This window comes from Oncorhynchus nerka, linkage group LG17, assembly GCF_034236695.1.
Source record: "Oncorhynchus nerka isolate Pitt River linkage group LG17, Oner_Uvic_2.0, whole genome shotgun sequence".
NCBI lineage: Eukaryota > Metazoa > Chordata > Actinopteri > Salmoniformes > Salmonidae > Oncorhynchus > Oncorhynchus nerka.
In genome coordinates, this window is record NC_088412.1 from 211,450 (window position 1) to 231,855 (window position 20,406).

Consider the following 20,406-nt stretch of genomic DNA (forward strand, 5'->3'; position numbering starts at 1 on the left):
CCTGTATACAGCCATGTCATTACCCGGCACCCTGTATACAGCCATGTTATTACCTCGTACTCCCTCAGTATTACAGCCATGTTATTACCCGCATATAGCCATGTGATCAGTACCATGTTATTATCTGGTACTACTGTACAGCCATGTTATTACCTGGTACTCTGTATATTGACTCATGTCATTACCTGGTACTACTGTATACAGCCATGTTATTACCTGGTACTCCCTGTATACAGCCATGTCATTACTGGTAGCCTGTATACTAGCCATGTTATTACCTGGTACTCTGCTGTAGTACAATCATGTTATTACCTGGTACTCCTGTATACAGCACATTGACTCTTATTAGCCTGTCTATACTGTACAGCCATGTTATTACCTCTTCCTGTATGCAGCATTGTCAGTACTGGTAGTCCCTGTATACAGCCATGTTATTACCTGGTACTCCTGTATATTGACCATGTATTACCTGGTACTCCTGTCTATACTGTACAGCCATGTTATTACCTCGTACCCTGCACATTGACTCAGTACTGGTAGCCTGTCTATACTGTACAGCCATGTTATTACCTCGTACCCTGCACATTGACTCAGTACTGGTAGCCTGTCTATACTGTACAGCCATGTTATTACCTCCCTGTATATAGTTATGTTATTACCTGGTACTCCTGTCTATACTAACCATGTTATTACCTCCCTGTATAAAACCATGTTATTACTGGTACTCCTGTATTACCTAAGCCATGTTATTACCTGATACTCCTGCACATTGACTCAGTACTGGTAACCTGTCTATACAGCCATGTTATTACCTCTGGTACCATACAGCATTGATTACCTGGTAGCCTGTATATACAGCCATGTTATTACCTGGTACCCTGTATATTGACTCAGTACTGGTAGTCTCCCTATATATACAGCCATGTTATTACCTCCTGCATATTGACCAGTATTACTGGTAGCCTGTATACTAACAGCATGTTATTACCTCGGTACTCCTGTATATTGACTCAGTATTACCTGTCTATACTGTACAGCCATGTTATTACCTGGTACCCTGCACATTGACTCAGTACTGGTAGCCTGTCTATACTGTACAGCCATGTTATTACCTCGTACCCTGCACATTGACTCAGTACTGGTAGCCTGTCTATACTGTACAGCCATGTTATTACCTCGTACCCTGCACATTGACTCAGTACTGGTAGCCTGGTCAGCCATGTTATTATGTATATACAGCCATGTTATTACCTGGTACTCTGTACATTGACCATGTCATTAGCCTGGTACTCCCTGTATACAGCCATGTTATTACCTGGTACTCCTGTATACACATTGACTCATTACCTGGTACTCTCTGTATTACTATAGCCATGTTATTACCTCGCACCCTGCACATTGACTCAGTACTGGTACTTCCTGTCTATAGCCATGTTATTACCTGGTACTCCTGTATATGACCAGTACTGGTAGCCTGTCTATACTGTACAGCCATGTTATTACCTCCTCCTGTATATTGACATGTCAGTACCTGGTACTCCCTGTATATACAGCCATGTTATTACCTGGTACTCCTGCACATTGACTCATGTTATTACCTGGTAGCCCTGTATACTGTACAGCCATGTTATTACCTGGTACTCCTGCATATTGCCAGTTACTGGTACTCCTGTCTATATACAGCCATGTTATTACCTGGTACTCCTGTATATAGACTCATTACTGGTAGCCTGTCTGTATACAGCCATGTTATTACCTCCTGTATATAGCCATTGTTATTACTGGTAGCCATGTTATTACCTGTACAGCCATGTTATACCCTACCATGTTATTATCTGGTACTCCTGTATACAGCCATGTTATTACCTGGTACTCCTGTATACTTGACTCAGTACTGGTAGCCTGTCTCATACTGTACAGCCATGTTATTACCTGGTACTCCACATGACTATACAGCCATGTCATTACCTGTGCTCCTGTATATAGCCATGTTATTACCTGGTAGCCTCTCTATACTGTACATAACCATGTTATTACCTCTGTACTCCTGTATACAGACTCATGTATTAGCCTGTCTCCTGTATACAGCCATGTTATTACCTGGTACCCTGTACATTGACTCATGTACTTAGCCTGTCTGTACTACAGCCATGTTATTACCTCCCTGTATATAACCATTGACTATTATCTGGTACTCCCTGTATATAACCATGTTATTACCGGTACTCCTGTATATAGCCATGTTATTACCGGTACTCCTGTATATAGCCATGTTATTACCTCGCACTCCCTGTATATAGCACATTGACTCAGTACTGGTAGCCTGTCTGTATACAGCCATGTTATTACCTGGTACTCCCTGTATATAGCCATGTTACTTACCTGTCTCTGTATATAATCATGTTATTACCTGGTACTCCTGTATACAGCCATGTCATTACTGGTACTCCTGTATACTTATATGTCATTACCTCGTACTCCTGTATACATTGCCATGTCACTTACCTGGTACTCCTGTATACAGCCATGTCATTACCTGGTACTTCCTGTATATAGCCATGTCATTACCTGGTACTTCCTGTATATAGCCATGTCATTACCCGTACTCCTGTATATAGCCATGTTATGGTAGCTCCTGTATACAGCCATGTTATTACCTGGTACTCCTGTATACAGCCATGTTATTACCTGGTACTACTGTATACAGCCATGTCATTACCAGTACTGGTAGCTCCTGTATATAACCATGTTATTACCTGGTACTCCTGTATACAGCCATGTTATTACCTGGTACTCCTGTATACAGACCATGTATGGTAGCCTGTCTACTACTGTACAGCCATGTTATTACCTGGTACTCCTGTATATTGACCATGTTATTACCTGGTAGCCTGTCTGTATATAATCCATGTTATTACCTCGGTACTCCCTGTATACATTGACCAGTATTAGCCTGTCTATACTGTATACAGCCATGTTATTACCTGGTACTGCACATTGACTAGTACTGGTAGCCATGTCATTACTGGTACTCCCATGTATACAGCCATTGACTCATTACTGGTAGCCCTGTCTATACTGTACAGCCATGTTATTACCTGGTACTCTCTGTATATTGACTCAGTACTGGTAGCCTGGTATACTGTATATAGCCATGTTATTACCTCGGTACTCCTGTATACAGCCATGTTATTAGCCTGTCTATACTGTATACAGCCATGTTATTACCTCCCTGTATACAGCCATGTTATTACCTCCCTGTATATACCAGTACATGTTATTACCTGGTACTTCCTGTACATAGACCATGTTATTACCTGGTAGCCCCTGTACTACAGCCATGTTATTACCTGGTACTCCTGTATATATTGACTCAGTACTGGTAGCCTGTCTATACTGTACAGCCATGTTATTACCTGGTACTGCCATTGACTCAGCCATGTTATTACCTGGTCTTACTGTATATAGCCATGTTATTACCTCGTACTCCTGTATATAACCATGTTATTACCCTGTCTCCCTGTATACAGCCATGTTATTACCTGGTACTCCTGTATACAGCCAGTACTGGTAGCCTGGTACTACTGTATACAGCCATGTCATTACCTCGGTACTCCTGCATATTGCCATGTCATTACCTGGTACTCCTGTATATAACTGTACATGTTATTACCTGGTAGTCCCTGTATATAACCATGTATTACCTGGTACTCCTGTATATAGCCATGTTATTACCTCCGGTACTCCTGTATATAACCATGTTATTACCTAGCCTGTATATAACCATGTTATTACCTCCCTGTATATAACCATGTTATTACCTCCTGTATATAGCCATGTTATTACCTCCTCTATATGTACAGCCATGTTATTACCTGGTACTCCTGTATATAGCCATGTTATTACCTCCCTGTATACTGTACATGTTATTACCCGGTACTCCTGTATACATTGACCATGTACTTAGCCTGTCTATGTATACAGCCATGTTATTACCTGGTACTCCTGTATATTGACCATGTTGGTAGCCTGGTACTCTACTGTATATAGCCATGTTATTACCTGGTACTCCTGCACATAACCATGTTATTACCTGGTACTCCCTGTATATAGCCATGTTATTACCTGGTACTCCTGTACATAACTCATGTACTGGTACTCCTGTACTGTACAGCCATGTTATTACCTGGTACTCCTGTATACAGCCATGTTATTAGCCTGTACTACTGTATACAGCCATGTTATTACCTGGTACTTGACTGTATACAGCCATGTCATTACCTGGTACTCCTGTATATAGCCATGTTATTACCTGGTACTCTCTGTATATAATCATGTTATTACCTCGGTACTCCTGTATACAGCCATGTTATTACCTGGTACTCCTGTATACAGCCATGTTATTACCTGGTACTCCTGTATACAGCCATGTCATTACCTGGTATCCTGTATACAGCCATGTCATTACCTGGTACTCCCTGTATATAGTCATGTTATTACCTGGTAGCCTGTATATAATCATGTTATTACCATGGTACTCCTGTATACAGCCATGTCATTACCTGGTACTCCTGTATACAGCCATGTTATTACCTGGTACTCCATGTATACAGCCATGTTATTACCTCCCTGTATACAGCCATGTTATTACCTCCCTGTATATAACCATGTATGGTACCTGTCTTCCTGTATATAGCCATGTTATTACCTGGTACTCCTGTATACAGCCATGTTATTACCTGGTATACCCTGTATACAGCCATGTTATTACCTCCTGTATACAGCCATGTTATTACCTGGTACTTCCTGTACAGACCATGTTATTAGCCTGTTATTACTATACTGTATACAGCCATGTTATTACCTGGTACTCCTGTATATAGCCATGTTACTGGTACCCGGTACTCCTGTATATAGCCATGTTATTACCTGGTACTCCTGTATATACATTGACTCATTACTGGTACTCCTGTATACTGTACAGCCATGTTATTACCGGTACTCCTGTATATAGCCATGTCATTACCTGGTACTCCTGTATATAACAGCCATGTTATTACCTGGTACTCCCTGTATATAACCATGTTATTACCTGTCTACTCCTGTATATAGCCATGTTATTACCTGGTACTCCTGTATATTGACCATGTTATTACCTCCCTGTATACTGTACAGCCATGTTATTACCTCGTACTCCTGTATATTGACTCAGTACTGGTTACCTCCCTGTATATACAGCCATGTTATTACCTGGTACTCCTGTATATAACCATGTTATGGTACCTGGTACTCCTGTATATAGCCATGTTATTACCTCCTGTGTATACAGCCATGTTATTACCCTGTCTCCCTGTATACAGCCATGTTATTACCCGGTACTCCTGTATACAGCCATGTCATTACCTGGTATCCTGTATACAGCCATGTTATTACCTGGTACTCCTGTATATAACCATGTTATTACCTGGTAGCCTGTATATAACCATGTTATTACCTGGTACTCCACATTGACTCAGTACTAGCCATGTTATTACAGCCATGTTACTCTCTGTATATAACACATGTTATTACTGGTAGCCTGTATACTGTAGCCATGTTATTACCTGGTACTCCTGTATATAGCCATGTTATTAGCCTCCTATATACAGCCATGTTATTACCTGGTACTCTGTATATAGCCATGTCATTACCTGGTATCCTGTATACAGCCATGTTATTACCTGGTACCCCCTAACCATGTTATTACCTGGTACTCCTGTATACTGTAGCCATGTTATTACCTGGTACTCCTGTATATAGCCATGTTATTACCTGGTACTCCTGTATATAGCCATGTTATTACCTGGTACTCCTGTATATAGCCATGTTATTACCTGGTACTCCTGTATATAGCCATGTTACCTACCTCCCTGTATATAGACTATGTTATTACCTGGTACTCCTGTATATAACCATGTTATTACCTCCCTGTATAAAACCATTGTTATTACCTGGTACTCCTGTATATAAGCCATGTTATTACCCCTGTACTCCATGTATATAACCATGTTATTACTGTCCTGTATAAAACCATGTTATTACCTGGTACTCCCTGTATATAACCATGTTATTACCCGGTACTCCTGTATATAACCATGTTATTAGCCTCCTGTATATAACCATGTTATTACCTCCCTGTATAAAACCATGTTATTACTGGTACACCCTGTATATAACCATGTTATTACCGCACTCCTGTATATAACCATGGTATTACCTGGTACTCCTGTATATAGCCATGTTATTACCTGGTACTCCTGTATATAGCCATGTTATTACCTGGTACTTCCTGTATATAGCCATGTTATTACCTGGTACTTCCTGTATATAGCCATGTCATTACCTGGTACTTCCTGTATATAGCCATGTCATTACCTGGTACTCCCTGTATATAGCCATGTTATTACCTGGTACTCCCTGTATATAGCCATGTTATTACCTGGTACTCCCTGTATATAACCATGTTATTACCTGGTACTTCCTGTATACAGCCATGTCATTACCTGGTACTCCCTGTATACAGCCATGTCATTACCTGGTACTCCCTGTATACAGCCATGTCATTACCTGGTACTCTCTGTATATAGCCATGTTATTACCTCCTGTATATAGCCATGTCATTACCTGGTACTCCCTGTATATAACCATGGTATTACCTGGTACTCCCTGTATATAACCATGTTATTACCTGGTACTCCCTGTATACAGCCATGTTATTACCCGGTACTACATGTATACAGCCATGTCATTACCTGGTACTCCCTGTATACAGCCATGTTATTACCTCCCTGTATATAGCCATGTTATTACCTCTCTGCATATAGGCATGTTATTACCTCCCTGTATACAGCCATGTTATTACCTCCCTGTATACAGCCATGTTATTACCTCCCTGTATACAGCCATGTTATTACCTCCCTGTATATAACCATGTTATTACCTCCCTGTATATAGCCATGTTATTACCCGGTACTCCCTGTATATAGCCATGTTATTACCCGGTACTCCCTGTATATAACCATGTTATTACCTGGTACCCCTGTATATAGCCATGTTATTAGCTGGTACCCCTGTATATAACCATGTTATTACCTGGTACTCCTGTATATAACCATGTTATTACCTGGTACCCTGTATATAGCCATGTTATTAGCTGGTACCCTGTATATAAGCCATGTTATTACCTGGTACCCTGTATATAGCCATGTTATTAGCTGGTACCCTGTATATAACCATGTTATTACCTGGTACCCCTGTATATAATCATGTTATTACCTGGTACTCCCTGTATATAACCATGTTATTACCTGGTACTCCCTGTATACAGCCATGTTATTACCTGGTACTCCCTGTATACAGCCATGTTATTACCTCCCTGTATACACGGTACTCCCTGTATACAGCCATGTCATTACCTGGTACTCCCTGTATACAGCCATGTTATTACCTGGTACTCCCTGTATACAGCCATGTTATTACCTCCCTGTACACAGCCATGTTATTACCCGGTACTCCCTGTATACAGCCATGTCATTACCTGGTACTCCCTGTATACAGCCATGTTATTACCTGGTACTCCCTGTATAAAACCATGTTATTACCTGGTACTCCCTGTATAAAACCATGTTATTACCCGGTACTCCCTGTATATAACCATGTTATTACCCGGTACTCCCTGTATACAGCCATGTCATTACCCGGTACTCCCTGTATGCAGCCATGTCATTACCCGGTACTCCCTGTATACAGCCATGTTATTACCTGGTACTCCCTGTATAAAACCATGTTATTACCTGGTACTCCCTGTATATAACCATGTTATTACCTGGTACCCTGTATATAGCCATGTTATTACCTGGTCTCCTGTATATAGCCATGTTATTACCTCCTGTATATAGTGTCATTACCTGGTACTCCCTGTATACAGCCATGTTATTACCTGGTACTCCTGTATATAGCCATGTTATTACCTCCTGTATATAGTTATGTTATTACCTGGTACTCCTGTATATAACCATGTTATTACCTCCTGTATAAAACCATGTTATTACCTGGTACTCCTGTATATAACCATGTTATTACTGGTACTCCTGTATATAAGCCATGTTATTACCTCTCCTGTATAAAACCATGTTATTACCTGGTACTCCTGTATATAAGCCATGTTATTACCTGGTACTCCCATTGTATATAACCATGTTATTCCTCCCTGTATATAACCATGTTATTACCTCCCCTGTATATTGACCATGTTATTACCTGGTACTCCTGTATATATAGCCATGTTATTACCTGGTACTCCTGTATATAACCATGTATTACCTGGTACTCCTGTATATAGCCATGTTATTACCTGGTACTCCTGTATATAGACCATGTTATTACCTGTCTGGTATACTGTATATAGCCATGTTATTACCTGGTACTCCTGTATATAGACATGTTATTACCTGGTACTTCCTGTATATAGCCATGTTATTACCTGGTACTCCTGTATATAGCCATGTTATTACCTGGTACTCCTGTATATAACCATGTCATTACCTGGTACTTCCTGTATATAGCCATGTCATTACCTGGTACTCCCTGTATATAGCCATGTTATTACCTGGTACTCCTGTATACAGCCATGTCATTACCTGGTACTCCTGTATATAGCCATGTTATTACCTCCTGTATATAGCCATGTCATTACCTGGTACTCCTGTATACAGCCATGTCATTACCTGGTACTCCCTGTATATAACCATGTACTTACCCTGTCTATACCATGTATCCTGTATATAGCCATGTTATTACCTCCTCCACATATATATAGCCATGTCTATTACCTGGTACTCCCTGTATATAACCATGTATTACCTGGTACTCCTGTATATAGCCATGTTATTACCTGGTACTCCTGTATATAACCATGTATTACCTGGTACTACTGTATATATAGCCATGTTATTACCTGGTACTCCTGTATATAACCATGTTATTACCTGGTACTCCTGTATATAGCCATGTTATTACCTGGTACTCCTGTATACAGCCATGTTATTACCTGTCTGTATACAGCCATGTTATTACCTGGTACTCCTGTATACAGCCATGTTGGTAGCCTGTACTCCTGTATATAGCCATGTTATTACCTCTCTGTATACAGCCATGTTATTACCTGGTACTCCTGTATACAGCCATGTTATTACCCGGTACTCCTGTATATAGCCATGTTATTACCTGGTACTGTCTGTATATAGCCATGTTATTACCTACTCCTGTATACAGCCATGTCATTACCTGGTACTCCTGTATATATGTTATTACCTCCCTGTATATAGCCATGTTATTACCTCTCTGTATATAGGCCATGTTATTACCTCCTGTATACAGCCACTGGTTAGCCTCCTGTATACAGCCATGTTATTACCTCCCTGTATACAGCCATGTTATGGTACCTCCTGTATATAACCATGTTATTACCTCCCTGTATATAGCCATGTTATTACCCGGTACTCCCTGTATATAGCCATGTTATTACCTGGTACTCCTGTATATAACCATGTTATTACCTGGTACCCTGTATATAGCCATGTTATTACCTGGTACCCTGTATATAACCATGTTATTACCTGGTACTCCTGTATATAACCATGTTATTACCTGGTACCCTGTATATAGTACATGTTATTACTGGTACTCCTGTATATAAGCCATGTTATTACCTGGTACCCTGTATATAGCCATGTTATTAGCTGGTACCCCTGTATATAACCATGTTATTACCTGGTACCCCTGTATATAATCATGTTATTACCTGGTACTCCCTGTATATAACCATGTTATTACCTGGTACTCCCTGTATACAGCCATGTTATTACCTGGTACTCCCTGTATACAGCCATGTTATTACCTCCCTGTATACACGGTACTCCCTGTATACAGCCATGTCATTACCTGGTACTCCCTGTATACAGCCATGTTATTACCTGGTACTCCCTGTATACAGCCATGTTATTACCTCCCTGTATACAGCCATGTTATTACCTGGTACTCCTGTATATAGCCATGTTATTACCTGGTACTCCTGTATATAACATTGCCATGTTATGTACAGCCATGTTAGTACTCCCTGTATAAAACCATGTTATTACCTGGTACTCCTGTATAAAAGCCATGTTATTACCTGGTACTCCCTGTATATAGCCATGTTATTACCTGGTACTCCCTGTATACAGCCATGTTATTACCTCCTGTATATAGCCATGTTATTACCTGTACTCCTGTATACAGCCATGTTATTACCTGGTACTCCCTGTATAAAACCATGTTATTACCTGGTACTCCCTGTATACTCCCATGTTATTACCTATAACCATGTTATTACCTGGTACTCCCTGTATATAGCCATGTCTTACCTGGTACTCCTGTATATAGCCATGTTATTACCTGGTACTCCTGTATATTGCCATGTTATTACCTCCTGTATACAGCCATGTTATTACCTGGTACTCCCTGTATACAGCCATGTCATTACCTGGTACTCCCTGTATACAGCCATGTCATTACCCGGTACTCCCTGTATATAGCCATGTCATTACCTGGTACTCCCTGTATATAACCATGTTATTACCTGGTAGTCCCTGTATATAACCATGTCATTACCTGGTACTCCCTGTATATAGCCATGTTATTACCTGGTACTCCCTGTATATAACCATGTTATTACCTCCCTGTATATAACCATGTTATTACCTCCCTGTATATAACCATGTTATTACCTCCCTGTATATAACCATGTTATTACCTCCCTGTATATAACCATGTTATTACCTGGTACTCCCTGTATATAGCCATGTTATTACCTCCCTGTATACAGCCATGTTATTACCCGGTACTCCCTGTATACAGCCATGTCATTACCTGGTACTCCCTGTATACAGCCATGTCATTACCTGGTACTCCCTGTATACAGCCATGTTATTACCTGGTACTCTCTGTATATAACCATGTTATTACCTGGTACTCCCTGTATATAACCATGTTATTACCTGGTACTCCCTGTATATAGCCATGTTATTACCCGGTACTCTCTGTATATAACCATGTTATTACCCGGTACTCCTGTATATAACCATGTTATTACCTGGTACTCCCTGTATACAGCCATGTTATTATATGGTACTCCCTGTATACAGCCATGTTATTACCTGGTACTACCTGTATACAGCCATGTCATTACCTGGTACTCCCTGTATATAGCCATGTTATTACCTGGTACTCTCTGTATATAATCATGTTATTACCCGGTACTCCCTGTATACAGCCATGTTATTACCTGGTACTCCCTGTATACAGCCATGTCATTACCTGGTACTCCCTGTATACAGCCATGTCATTACCTGGTACTCCCTGTATACAGCCATGTCATTACCTGGTACTCCCTGTATATAGTCATGTTATTACCTGGTACTCTCTGTATATAATCATGTTATGGTACCCTACTCCTGTATACAGCCATGTCATTACCCGGTACTCCTGTATACAGCCATGTTATTACCTGGTACTCCTGTATATACAGCCATGTTATTACCTCCCTGTATACAGCCATGTTATTACCTCCCTGTATATAACCATGTTATTACCTGGTACTTCCTGTATATAGCCATGTTATTACCTGGTACTCCCTGTATACAGCCATGTTATTACCTGGTATTCCCTGTATACAGCCATGTTATTACCTCCCTGTATACAGCCATGTTATTACCTGGTACTTCCTGTATACAGCCATGTTATTACCTGGTACTTCCTGTATACAGCCATGTTATTACCTGGTACTCCCTGTATATAACCATGTTATTACCCGGTACTCCCTGTATACAGCCATGTTATTACCTGGTACTCCCTGTATACAGCCATGTCATTACCTGGTACTCCCTGTATACAGCCATGTCATTACCCGGTACTCCCTGTATATAGCCATGTCATTACCTGGTACTCCCTGTATATAACCATGTTATTACCTGGTAGTCCCTGTATATAACCATGTCATTACCTGGTACTCCCTGTATATAGCCATGTTATTACCTGGTACTCCCTGTATATAACCATGTTATTACCTCCCTGTATATAACCATGTTATTACCTCCCTGTATATAACCATGTTATTACCTCCCTGTATATAACCATGTTATTACTCCTGTATATAGCCATGTTATCTGGTACTCCTGTATATAGCCATGTTATTACCTCCTGTATACAGCCATGTTATTACCCGGTACTCCTGTATACAGCCATGTCATTACCTACTCCTGTATATAGCCATGTCATTACCTGGTACCTCCTGTATACAGCCATGTTATTACCTGGTACTCCTGTATATAACCATGTTATTACCTGGTACTCCTGTATATAGCCATGTTATTACCTGGTACTCCTGTATATAGCCATGTTATTACCTGGTACTAGCCATGTTATTAGCCTGTATATATAGCCATGTTATTACCTGGTACTCCTGTATATAGCCATGTTATTAGCCTGGTACTCTGTACAGCCATGTTATTACCTGGTACTCCTGTATATAACCATGTTATTACCTGGTACTCCTGTATATAGCCATGTTATTACCTGGTACTCCTGTATATAGCCATGTTATTACCTGGTACTCCTGTATATAGCCATGTTATTACCTGGTACTCCTGTATATAGCCATGTTATTACCTGGTACTCCTGTATATAGCCATGTTATTACCTGGTATATAGCCATCCTGTACTGTATATAGCCATGTCATTACCTGGTACTCCTGTATACAGCCATGACAGTTATTACCTGGTACCCCTGTATATAGCCATGTTATTACCTGGTACTCCTGTACATAGCCAGTACTGTTATTACCTGGTACTCCTGTATATAGCCATGTTATTACCTGGTACTCCCTGTATATAGCCATGTTATTACCTGGTACTCCCTGTATATAGCCATGTTATTACCTGGTACTCCCTGTATATAGCCATGTTATTACCTCCGTGTATATAGTTATGTTATTACCTGGTACTCCCTGTATATAACCATGTTATTACCTCCCTGTATAAAACCATGTTATTACCTGGTACTCCCTGTATATAACCATGTTATTACCCGGTACTCCCTGTATATAACCATGTTATTACCTCCCTGTATAAAACCATGTTATTACCTGGTACTCCCTGTATATAACCATGTTATTACCCGGTACTCCCTGTATATAACCATGTTATTCCCTCCCTGTATATAACCATGTTATTACCTCCCTGTATAAAACCATGTTATTACCTGGTACACCCTGTATATAACCATGTTATTACCCGGTACTCCCTGTATATAACCATGGTATTACCTGGTACTCCCTGTATATAGCCATGTTATTACCTGGTACTCCCTGTATATAGCCATGTTATTACCTGGTACTTCCTGTATATAGCCATGTTATTACCTGGTACTTCCTGTATATAGCCATGTCATTACCTGGTACTTCCTGTATATAGCCATGTCATTACCTGGTACTCCCTGTATATAGCCATGTTATTACCTGGTACTCCCTGTATATAGCCATGTTATTACCTGGTACTCCCTGTATATAACCATGTTATTACCTGGTACTTCCTGTATACAGCCATGTCATTACCTGGTACTCCCTGTATACAGCCATGTCATTACCTGGTACTCCCTGTATACAGCCATGTCATTACCTGGTACTCTCTGTATATAGCCATGTTATTACCTCCCTGTATATAGCCATGTCATTACCTGGTACTCCCTGTATATAACCATGGTATTACCTGGTACTCCCTGTATATAACCATGTTATTACCTGGTACTCCTGTATATTGCCATGTTATTACCTGGTACTATACTGTATACAGCCATGTCATTACCTGGTACTCCTGTATACAGCCATGTTATTACCTCCTGTATATAGCCATGTTATTACCTCTCTGCATATGTTATTACCTCCCTGGTAGCAGCCATGTTATTACCTCCCTGTATACAGCCATGTTATTACCTCCCTGTATACAGCCATGTTATTACCTCCCTGTATATAACCATGTTATTACCTCCCTGTATATAGCCATGTTATTACCCGGTACTCCCTGTATATAGTATGTTATTACCTGGTACTCCTGTATATAACCATGTTATTACCTGGTACCCTGTATATATGCCATGTTGGTTAGCTGGTACTCCTGTATATAACCATGTTATTACCTGGTACTCCTGTATATAACCATGTTATTACCTGGTACCCCTGTATATAGCCATGTTATTAGCTGGTACCCCTGTATATAACCATGTTATTACCTGGTACCCCTGTATATAGCCATGTTATTAGCTGGTACCCCTGTATATAACCATGTTATTACCTGGTACCCCTGTATATAATCATGTTATTACCTGGTACTCCCTGTATATAACCATGTTATTACCTGGTACCTCCTGTATACAGCCATGTTATTACCTGGTACTCCTGTATACAGCCATGTTATTACCTCCTGTACAGCCATGGTACTCCCTGTATACAGCCATGTCATTACCTGGTACTCCTGTATACAGCCATGTTATTACCTGGTACTCCTGTATATATTGACCATGTTACTTACCTCCTGTACTGTACAGCCATGTTATTACCTCGGTACTCCTGTATACAGCCATGTCATTACCTGGTACTCCTGTATACAGCCATGTTATTACCTGGTACTCCTGTATAAAACCATGTATGGTACCTGGTACTCCTGTATAAAACCATGTTATTACCTGGTACTCCTGTATATAACCATGTTATTACCTGTCTACTCCTGTATACAGCCATGTCATTACCCGGTACTCCCTGTATGCAGCCATGTCATTACCCGGTACTCCCTGTATACAGCCATGTTATTACCTGGTACTCCCTGTATAAAACCATGTTATTACCTGGTACTCCCTGTATATAACCATGTTATTACCTGGTACTCCCTGTATATAGCCATGTTATTACCTGGTACTCCCTGTATATAGCCATGTTATTACCTCCCTGTATATAGTTATGTCATTACCTGGTACTCCCTGTATACAGCCATGTTATTACCTGGTACTCCCTGTATATAGCCATGTTATTACCTCCCTGTATATAGTTATGTTATTACCTGGTACTCCCTGTATATAACCATGTTATTACCTCCCTGTATAAAATTGATGTTATTACCTGGTACTCCTGTATATAACCATGTTATTACCTGGTACTCCTGTATATAACCATGTTATTACCTCCTGTCTGTATAAAACCATGTTATTACCTGGTACTCCCTGTATATAACCATGTTATTACCCGGTACTCCCTGTATATAACCATGTTATTCCCTCCCTGTATATAACCATGTTATTACCTCCCTGTATAAAACCATGTTATTACCTGGTACTCCCTGTATATAACCATGTTATTACCTGGTACTCCTGTATATAACCATGTACTTACCTGGTACTCCTGTATATAGCCATGTTATTACCTGGTACTCCCTGTATATAGCCATGTTATTACCTGGTACTTCCTGTATATAGCCATGTTATTACCTGGTACTCCCTGTATATAGCCATGTCATTACCTGGTACTTCCTGTATATAGCCATGTTATTACCTGGTACTCCCTGTATATAGCCATGTTATTACCTGGTACTCCCTGTATATAACCATGTCATTACCTGGTACTTCCTGTATACAGCCATGTCATTACCTGGTACTCCCTGTATACAGCCATGTCATTACCTGGTACTCCCTGTATACAGCCATGTCATTACCTGGTACTCTCTGTATATAGCCATGTTATTACCTCCCTGTATATAGTTATGTCATTACCTGGTACTCCCTGTATACAGCCATGTCATTACCTGATACTCCCTGTATATAACCATGGTATTACCCGGTACTCCCTGTATATAGCCATGTTATTACCTCCCTGTATATAGCCATGTCATTACCTGGTACTCCCTGTATATAACCATGGTATTACCTGGTACTCCCTGTATATAACCATGTTATTACCTGGTACTCCCTGTATATAACCATGGTATTACCCGGTACTCCCTGTATATAGTCATGTTATTACCTGGTACTCCCTGTATATAACCATGTTATTACCCGGTACTCCCTGTATATAGTTATGTCATTACCTGGTACTCCCTGTATACAGCCATGTTATTACCTCCCTGTATACAGCCATGTTATTACCTGGTACTCCCTGTATACAGCCATGTTATTACCCGGTACTCCCTGTATATAACCATGTTATTACCTCTCTGTATACAGCCATGTTATTACCTGGTACTCTCTGTATACAGCCATGTTATTACCCGGTACTCCCTGTATACAGCCATGTTATTACCTGGTACTCTCTGTATACAGCCATGTTATTACCCGGTACTCCCTGTATACAGCCATGTCATTACCTGGTACTCCCTGTATACAGCCATGTTATTACCTCCCTGTATATAGCCATGTTATTACCTCTCTGCATATAGGCATGTTATTACCTCCCTGTATACAGCCATGTTATTACCTCCCTGTATACAGCCATGTTATTACCTCCCTGTATACAGCCATGTTATTACCTCCCTGTATATAACCATGTTATTACCTCCCTGTATATAGCCATGTTATTACCCGGTACTCCCTGTATATAGCCATGTTATTACCCGGTACTCCCTGTATATAACCATGTTATTACCTGGTACCCCTGTATATAGCCATGTTATTAGCTGGTACCCCTGTATATAACCATGTTATTACCTGGTACTCCCTGTATATAACCATGTTATTACCTGGTACCCCTGTATATAGCCATGTTATTAGCTGGTACCCCTGTATATAACCATGTTATTACCTGGTACCCCTGTATATAGCCATGTTATTAGCTGGTACCCCTGTATATAACCATGTTATTACCTGGTACCCCTGTATATAATCATGTTATTACCTGGTACTCCCTGTATATAACCATGTTATTACCTGGTACTCCCTGTATACAGCCATGTTATTACCTGGTACTCCCTGTATACAGCCATGTTATTACCTCCATGTATACACGGTACTCCCTGTATACAGCCATGTCATTACCTGGTACTCCCTGTATACAGCCATGTTATTACCTGGTACTCCCTGTATACAGCCATGTTATTACCTCCCTGTATACAGCCATGTTATTACCCGGTACTCCCTGTATACAGCCATGTCATTACCTGGTACTCCCTGTATACAGCCATGTTATTACCTAGTACTCCCTGTATAAAACCATGTTATTACCTGGTACTCCCTGTATAAAACCATGTTATTACCTGGTACTCCCTGTATATAACCATGTTATTACCCGGTACTCCCTGTATACAGCCATGTCATTACCCGGTACTCCCTGTATACAGCCATGTCATTACCCGGTACTCCCTGTATACAGCCATGTTATTACCTGGTACTCCCCGTATAAAACCATGTTATTACCTGGTACTCCCCGTATATAACCATGTTATTACCTGGTACTTCCTGTTTATAACCATGTTATTACCTGGTACTCCCTGTATATAACCATGTTATTACCTGGTACTCCCTGTATAAAACCATGTTATTACCTCCCTGTATATAGCCATGTTATTACCTGGTACTCCCTGTATAAAACCATGTTATTATCTGGTACTCCCTGTATATAACCATGTTATTATTTACTGGTACTCCTGTATATAACCATGTTATTACCTGGTACTCCCTGTATACAGCCATGTTATTACCTGGTACTCCCTGTATACAGCCATGTTATTACCTGGTACTTCCTGTTTATAACCATGTTATTACCTGGTACTCCCTGTATATAACCATGTTATTACCTGGTACTCCCTGTATAAAACCATGTTATTACCTCCCTGTATATAGCCATGTTATTACCTGGTACTCCCTGTATAAAACCATGTTATTATCTGGTACTCCCTGTATATAACCATGTTATTATTACCTGGTACTCCCTGTATATAACCATGTTATTACCTGGTACTCCCTGTATACAGCCATGTTATTACCTGGTACTCCCTGTATACAGCCATGTTATTACCTGGTACTCCCTGTATACAACCATGTTATTACCTGGTACTCCCTGTATACAGTCATGTTATTACCTGGTACTCCCTGTATATAACCATGTTATTACCTCCCTGTATATAACCATGTTATTACCTCCTGTATATAACCATGTTATTACCTCCCTGTATATAGCCATGTTATTACCTGGTACTCCCTGTATACAGCCATGTCATTACCTGGTACTCCCTGTATATAGCCATGTTATTACCTGGTACTCTCTGTATATAACCATGTTATTACCTGGTACTCCCTGTATATAGCCATGTTATTACCTGGTACTCCCTGTATATAGCCATGTTATTACCTCCCTGTATATAGCCATTTTATTACCCGGTACTCCTGTATATAGCCATGTCATTACCTGGTACTCCCTGTATACAGCCATGTTATTACCTGGTACTCCCTGTATATAACCATGTTATTACCTCCCTGTATATAGCCATGTTATTACCTGGTACTCCCTGTATATAACCATGTTATTACCTGGTACTCCCTGTATACAGCCATGTCATTACCTGGTACTTCCTGTATATAACCATGTTATTACCTGGTACTCCCTGTATATAACCATGTCATTACCTGGTACTCCCTGTATATAACCATGTCATTACCCGGTACTCCCTGTATACAGCCATGTCATTACCCGGTACTCCCTGTATACAGCCATGTCATTACCTGGTACTCCCTGTATACAGCCATGTCATTACCCGGTACTCCCTGTATACAGCCATGTTATTACCCGGTACCCCCCCGCCCGTTGACCTGTTGTATTTGTGACAAATAAAATTGGCTTTGACAATAAAGCCTCTCATTTGCCAATACAAAGTATCATCCATCCAGGGTTTATCAACTGCACATTATTGATTTCAACACTTTGTTTTATAATGCTATTCTTAACATTTTGCCATGAGGCTGAGAGAAACTCTTGTAAAGCAAATTTCCAGGACATTCTACACATTTTGATATTATATGCTATCTGGGGAGCCCTGGTTAGGGTTCAGGGTAATGTCCTACCTCTCCCACGGTTGATATTTGGAATAACACCATTGCATGCTCCTCGGGCCTCATCTCCATCTCAAATGGATGAGAAAGCGAGAGGTTCCTCCCCTTCGACCTTCTCCTCCAATGGGTTTTGAGAAGGTGACGAGGAGAAAGGACGTGAGGGTTTTACCACTACAGGTAACTCCCAAGGTTAGGGGTCGGGATGAGGGGTTAGGGGTCAGGATGAGGGGTTAGGGGTCAGGATGAGGGGTTAGGGGTCAGGATGAGGGTTAGTGGTCAGGATGAGGGGTTAGTGGTCAGGATGAGGGGTTAGGGGTCAGGATGAGGGTTTAGGTTATATCCTACCTTTCCCTGGGTTAGGGTCAGGATGAGGGGTTAGGGGTCAGGATGAGGGGTTAGGGGTCAGGATGAGGGGTTAGGGGTCAGGATGAGGGGTTAGGGGTCAGGATGAGGGGTTAGGTTATATCCTACCTCTCCCTGGGTTAGGGTCAGGATGAGGGGTTAGGTTATATCCTACCTCTCCCAGGGTTGGTTTTGACCACTACAGGTAACTCCCAGGGATCAGTGAAGTCCGGACCGTGGTTGTCCAGCAGTCTGACCAGACTTTCTCTACTCAGGACAACATGGGGTTCATACCGACCACTCAGCTTCTCTGCATTGCTGTCAGTACTGACGCCCTAAACGTGACACAAACACCAACATTAAATGAGGATTCTAAGTCATAACACTGTTTAGAAACATCAATGGAAGAGTGCTGCTGGAGGGTGTTTAATAGTTGAGTTCATATACAAAGTAGAGGTCGACCGATTAATCGGAATGGGTCTGGTGTAAGGGATGTGGTAAGGACTGGGTCTGGTGTAAGGGCTGTGGTAAGGACTGGGTCTGGTGAAAGGACTGTGGTAAGGACTGGGTCTGGTGTAAGGGCTGTGGTAAGGACTGGGTCTGGTGTAAGGGCTGTGGTAAGGACTGGGTCTGGTGTAAGGGCTGTGGTAAGGACTGGGTCTGGTGTAAGGGCTGTGGTAAGGACTGGGTCTGGTGTAAGGGCTGTGGTAAGGACTGGGTCTGGTGTAAGGGGTGTGGTAAGGACTGGGCCTAGTGTAAGGGCTGTGATAAGGACTGGGTCTGGTGTAAGGGCTGTGGTAAGGACTGGGTCTGGGGGTAAGGACTGTGGGGTTACTGGGTCTGGTGTAAGGGCTGTGGTAAGGACTGGGTCTGGTGTAAGGGCTGTGGTAAGGACTGGGTCTGGT

At 41.1% G+C, this 20,406-nt stretch overlaps 1 protein-coding gene across 1 annotated transcript in view; it reads right to left on the reverse strand.

The window, feature by feature from the left end:
• ice2 (interactor of little elongator complex ELL subunit 2) overlaps positions 1-20,406 on the reverse strand; it is a 117,277-nt gene that overhangs the window by 70,788 nt on the left and 26,083 nt on the right. The window contains 1 exon segment of the mRNA XM_065002807.1: positions 19,677-19,836. Coding sequence (XP_064858879.1) covers positions 19,677-19,836 — 160 coding nt within the window.